We start from the raw sequence: 6302 nt of genomic DNA on the forward strand, positions 1-6302 counted from the left end.
CTGCAATGGAGGAAGGTGGAGGTGCTGGAGAGGAGAGAGAGGCCACGAAAATTTGAGAGAAAAAGAGCTCCCTTTGACCCCCTTTAGGTCCCCTATTTATAGATTTGTTTTTTTGGATTTGTTTAGGAAGAGTTTTGATTTTTTTGGACTCTTTTTAATTGTTTTTGATAAATCACATGGGGAGGACAATTTTTTTAGAGAATTCTAATCTAAATAGACTCAAATTAATCCCTAATTACCACTTAATTAAACCCTAGAAAGTCCAAATGTGGCACCACCTAGTATGGACCCACATTTGGTTTTTAAAACTTGAATTTAAAACTTTTAAAAACCAATGGTTTAAAACTTAAATAAAATGGATTTTTAAAATTGCTTTTGACTCCTCTAAACCCCTAGCCTAACTAGGACAATGACTAACCCTAGTCTAACCTTGACTTCTTCAAATGTGGCGCCACCCCGAGTGGGCCCCACTTGAATTTTCAAAAACGATTTTAAAACTTGAAAATGAGAGGTTTTTCAAAAGAGATTCAAAAGTAGACTTTGAAGATTTAAGGTTTTGAAATGGTACAGAGTCTTGACTGAGACAGAACTCCTCTAGATACGGCGCCAACGGGGTGCGCCCCACATCGAAGTTTTGAAAAACTTGAAATAAATACTAAAAATGGCTTTAAAAAATGGTTAAAATCAACAGTTGAAATTCAAAGTTTTGAAAATAGAGTTTTAAGCGAACTGGAACTCTGGGCTAGAGTCCTAGATTTATAGGACTCTAAGATTTTGGGTTTTAAAAGCCAAATGAAGAAGTTTCTGAAAAGATTTTATCAAAAATGATGAAATAAGTCAGAAAATACTGTCAGGGTTAGACTCCTAACTCAATCAGGACTCTGAAATAGACTCATGGATTAACTGGACTCTACAAAATGACCTAATTTTTTAAAACAAATGGAAATAAATAAAAAATGGAGTAAAAACAAACTTCAAAACAGACTCCTAACTGGACTAGAACTCTGGGACTGAGTCCTGATCGGACTGAAACTCTAGAATTTTTGGTATTTTCTGAAAAACAAATAAAAGAATTTGTCAAAAAAGTGAAAACAATAACGAGTATTGAAATAGAACAAAGTTCTGATTCAACTGAGACTCTGAAGATAGAGTCCTAATTGAACTAGGACTCTCTAATTTTTGGATTTTCTGAGAGATCAAATGAGAGGATTTTGAAAAACAAGTGAAAACAGGATGAAATTGAAGTTTTGTTTCAGAGTCCTGATCTGATTAGGACTCTAAGAAAGAGTCCTGATTCGATCAAAACTCTAAGAATTTTGGTTTTCTGATGAGCAAATGATAAAACTTGGGCAAAGCTTTTGAAAATCAGTGAAAATGAAGTATAAAAATCAAATTTGGATAAAGTCCTACTTCGATCAGGACTCTGGGGTAGAGTCCTGATTTGATCAGGACTCTGAGATAAAATCTCAGAATTTTGAAATTATTTGATAAAAGTGTAATAATTTTGGTAGATTGAAAGATTTCTGAAAGATTCTCTCAAAATTGAAATCAGGATCAGAGTCCTGATCCAACTAGGACTCTCTGTACAGAGTCCTGCTTTGACTGAAACTCTGAGTTTCTGACTCATTTTGAAAGATTTTGAAAGATTTGATTAAAAATGGATAAAATAGTTGTAAAACATTAGAGTCTCAATCCAATTGAAACTCTGAAGAAGAGTCCTGATCCGACTGGACTCTTTGAAGAAGAGTCCTGATCCAACTAGGACTCTGAAATTTTGGCCAAAACAGAAGATTTTAAAAGATTTTCTACGAAAACAGGTAAAAAGGTAGTGAAAAGTAGAGTTCTGATCCGACTAGGACTCAGGAAAAAAAGTCCTGATCCAACTAGGACTCTAAAATTTTTGAGATTTTTTTATAAATGAAGGAATCCAGAAGCGACACCACCTAAATGGGCTTCATCTGAGAATTGAAATCAATTGAAATTGAGTTTGAAATGAATCCAGATTGTTTTCTGAGAAAACATTTCGAAATGTAAGGTCCCGGGGGTTGGAAAATGACAGAATGTTGAATAAAAACCCAGGTTTTAAAATTGATTTTGAAAGAAAAGTTTTAAAAACTCAAATCTGGATTAAATATTTTCAAAACAAGAGTGCTGGATCTCGAAAATGAGATATAATGACATGTAATGCTATGCAATGCAATGAAATTGTATGCCGAATGCATGCAATGATATGCAATGACACACGAAATGTGAGCACTGAATAAGAGTAAAAATTTGGGGTGTTTACAGGGTCTATGCCTAGTACCTCTTGTGCCTCCTCCAGCTTCTCTTCAAATGATTCGACACTGCCAATATTGATGTAATACCTATAGCTGCTAGTATTTCCCTTGCTAGCAGGAGTTTCAGTTGTATGTCCTAATAGATCATCATCCTTGGATTGATTGGTAACGTGTGGAGAACTCTTGACATACACTTTTGCAACTGACTTGTTGGAAACAACAATCTGGTCCACCAAACCAGGTTCTAGAAGCTTGTTTTTGAACTCTTGAAAACTTATCTGTGAGAATAAAAAGCCAAAGCATCAAACAGAAATTTAAACAAAATAAATATTTTCTGCACTATTTAAAAGAAAGTAATGAACGTGAAGATAAGAAGACAAATAAATTCAGCTTCTAATATATATCTATCCTAAGTACTGACAAAAGTACGCAAACAAGCAGTAGATAGGGGATGCCACATGCTAACTTGCTGATATACGATGTGTTTTATCATATCCCTCACAACCCCAGCCACATCTCTTCCTCCCTTGGGCTCAATCCCCATTGACGTCCGACTTGTTTGCTTCTTCCGCAAGGTTTCACATATCTATTCGCATTATCCTAGAAAATAGAGTGTAATTAGATGTGCAAGGAATCCTGCTCCTCCAAGGTCCTGCTTCTAGAGTTCATATGTATTTCAACAACTCTCAGAATCTTAAAATCCCATCAAATTCAATAACAACAACATCGATAACTTATTATTACTAAAATAATAGTAATAGTAATGACAGCAGAATAAGAATTTCTATGGCTGACAAGAAATGCATACCACCGACTTGGGTGGTATTCCATATTTAAAGGCCCAAAATCTATAATTTTCTGTCAAACGGGTTTCAGGCATCTATGAGATCATGAGTATTCTAAACTATGTCATTTGGACACTGACATAGGTGTTGGTGTCGGACACCCGGGGGGGGGGGGGTTGAAAAACTAGATATGTGAACATCTCTCTCTCTCTGACACGGGTGTCAGTGTCAGACACAGGAAGAAGTGTCGGACGCGGCAGATCTTAAAAAACTATATATTTGGACACGGCAAAATATATATAAGAGATAAAAGAGAGATTTAAAGAATTATGCAAACAAAATCATAAAATATAAAACGCACATTCCCTTCCCATTTGTAATTTGATCTTTAATAATTTACAGTTTTATGAATGTGTAAGATTGTAAGTACAAAATGTCAAGAACAAATCATCAAGACTAATGGGAGTTTCAATGTGTGATGGATACTTCCCAGGTAAGTATCTTCCACACCCTAGGAAAATGTCCATAAAGTTGGACACTCCTGTCCTTTATGCAAGAAACTGGACACTCCTTGGACACGGTGTGTCGATAGACACATAGGCATATATACGTAAAGTATATATGTGTATGTGTCATAATCTATATATAAAAACATATATATATAGCATATTTAACACCCCCCCCCCCCTCAAACACACGGGGAGATCACCCAGAGTATGTAACTGCTCTGAAAAGAATGTATTAAGCTATAAATAGATGTTCATAGAACACCCTCACTGACATAATAAGAAGATTCTTTAAGGATCTAAACAGACACATGTGCAAAACAAATGTCAAATGTAATAAAAGGTTCAGAAACAAGCCACATATGCAACTGAATAATGATCTCCATGTTAAGAAAACAAATGTCAAATGTAATAAAAGGTCCAGAAACAAGCCACAACTCTTCAGGACCAATAACTAATACTAACTTCCTACCTAGCAACCTAGCATTGCAAAGCAAGCATTTATCAAGAAGATATGCAATCTTGGTATTCAAAATGGTGAAAGCAGGAAGTTCGTCATTGTGTTCATTATCAAACATGGAAACAACTTGAAAGAATCAAATACTAACTTCTTATTGTTTTAATTTGCAGTCATAAGTCATAACAATACCATTTGGGTGTCATATGTTATAAGTAGAAGTAATTCACTAGTGTTGCTGGACAGGATCCGGACAGTACTGATTCAATCACAGGAAATGAGAACACAATTCCATATTATACAAATTTTGATTCACACAGATCAGAGTACACTAGTGAAATGTCAATTTTCATGCATAAACTCCATTTAATAAAAGACGTGCACGTAGCTGATGGGTGGCTTCAAATAAAGTTATCATTTTGATTGGATAACAGACTATCAAAAAGTCCACTTCGATGATAAAACTTGGGTGAAGATCTCAAGATAATAAACTAACAGCTCAAACAGATTAACCTGAAAAACTCACCACTTTGATTACAGAGTTTCGTGAAAAGAAAAGTACCCAATAAAGAAAATATGTGAATGTCGAAATAAAATAAAAAATTAATAATAATCAGCATAAGCTAAATTAGCAAGTCTGTAAAATTAAATTGAAACTTCTCCTGATTGCCATAAATTCGAAAAAAAAGAAAGTTTTTTTCCCACTCGAGGAACAAAAAGGATTTTTTGTCGCATTAAACAATTACCTTTAGACTCTGATTTACTCTTATCGTTTCCCTTAGGAATTTCATTCTTGTCGTTCGGATAAAAATTCTCATAATCTGCATAGAAAATGTTCAATAAGTACCGTAACGTCGGGAAAGTAAGGATAATCCCATAAGCCCAACTTACTCTTTCTCTTAGGCGCTTCACTACAGAAACCCCGCACAACTATCGAGTTCCTGATAACGAAACCGGAGAGACGGTGCGTTTTCCGGGACAACTCGCTCGCACCAGCAACGGACGTCAAGAAATACCTCGCAAACCCTAATCCGGTGTCTCTTGCCGGAAACCCCTCGCGCCCCGCCGATTCAGGCACCAGATTGCCCGGCAACGCGAAGCGCGCACCATAACCACCTGCTGAATTCGCCTAGAATCCACAAAAGAAACGCAGAGGACAAACGGATCAACAGAGACGAGGAGGAACAGGAAACCCTAGAAACGGGATTATGGGTAAAAATCTCACCTTTTCGGTCCGAGAACGCGCAGACCTGGCGATCGAGCGTCCGGCTCTGAGGAAAATCATCTTCCGGCGCTCTCAAGCATGAACTCGGGAAACCGGTCGGGGACGAAACTCCGCCCAAACGAACCAGAGAGAGAGAGATTTCCAGGGTTTCTTGATTCTCGATTCTTTCTTTTCCAACGATCGGCTGCTTCCCCTCGGGGGGGTTGACTCTGAGGAGAGATGAATTTCTAGGTTTGTTTTTGCAGGATTTGTTTTCCTCGAATTCGGAATTTACGGCGACGGAAAAGAGGAAGGGACGAAGATCGGAGTTTCTGTTGACGCCCAAAGAAGATAGAAAGCAGACACCACTAAAAATATCGCGTTATTTACATTAGAAGTGGGTTAGATATTTAACGAGTGGGTTAAGTGGGCCGGACGAGATCTGGATAGGGTCCATGGATATGCTGCCGAGTGCTGGATGCACAACGAGCCGAGCTAGCTGAGGCTCGGCTCGAGCTCGACTGGTTCGGGTAGATAAATGAGCCGATCTTGAGCACAAGTTCAAGCTCGGTTGAGCTCGATTAGCCCGATTAAGCTCGGTTGCCTAGAGTATAGTATGCGTACAATTTACGTTTGTTAATTTAACATCAAATGATGGATAGCTGGAAATCCATTGTTTTCAGTTCAAAATTTTTAAATAAAAATACTTGGCTTGAGCTGGGCCTAGCCAAGGTCGAGTTTGACTCGAGCCAAGCTTGAACAGCTATTTTCATTGGAGCTGAGCCCAGGGATGGCAGTGGACCGGGGGAAAGTGGGGGCCCACCCCGCTTGGACCGGGGATGAAGAGTATGAAACGGGGATGGAGGCAGGGACAAAGGTTAAAATCCATCCCCGTTCGGGGATGAAGGCAGGGATGGACGTACACTTTTCCCCGCCCCGCCCCTTCTCTGCCACGATCCCTGCCTCATCCCCGACCCATCCCCATCACTTGTCCCTGCAATATCCCCGCCCCGCCTCACCCCCGTTTGAACCGGGGATAGAGGACATGAAACGGGGATGAAGGTGGGGGTG

At 38.6% G+C, this 6302-nt stretch overlaps 1 protein-coding gene across 1 annotated transcript; it reads right to left on the reverse strand.

Moving 5' to 3' along the window:
- Positions 1 to 2132: 2132 nt before the first annotated feature.
- On the reverse strand, positions 2133 to 5591 carry LOC149839852 (ATP-dependent zinc metalloprotease FTSH 10, mitochondrial-like). Its single transcript, XM_090004257.1, has 4 exons — positions 5253 to 5591; positions 4919 to 5156; positions 4774 to 4848; positions 2133 to 2557 (listed from the first exon to the last, which is right to left on the reverse strand). Exons 1-4 carry the CDS (start codon positions 5310 to 5312, stop codon positions 2427 to 2429), a joined length of 504 nt encoding a protein of 167 aa, XP_089860383.1. The 5' UTR covers positions 5313 to 5591; the 3' UTR covers positions 2133 to 2426.
- Positions 5592 to 6302: the final 711 nt, after the last annotated feature.

The sequence above is a fragment of the Nuphar pumila genome, chromosome 4 (genome assembly GCF_984573655.1).
Source record: "Nuphar pumila chromosome 4, dmNupPumi1.hap1.1, whole genome shotgun sequence".
NCBI lineage: Eukaryota > Viridiplantae > Streptophyta > Magnoliopsida > Nymphaeales > Nymphaeaceae > Nuphar > Nuphar pumila.

What these genes read in the sequence shown, in the direction of transcription:
- LOC149839852 (XM_090004257.1), bottom strand. Translation starts at nt 5,312, where the DNA reads ATGATTTTCCTCAGAGCCGGACGCTCGATCGCCAGGTCTGCGCGTTCT. An exon ending in CGCGTTCTCGGACCGAAAAG is followed by an intron (nt 5,157 to 5,252) that starts GTGAGATTTTTA and finishes TGTGGATTCTAG; the next exon opens with GCGAATTCAGCAGGTGGTTA. An exon ending in TGAAGCGCCTAAGAGAAAGA is followed by an intron (nt 4,849 to 4,918) that starts GTAAGTTGGGCT and finishes TTTTCTATGCAG; the next exon opens with ATTATGAGAATTTTTATCCG.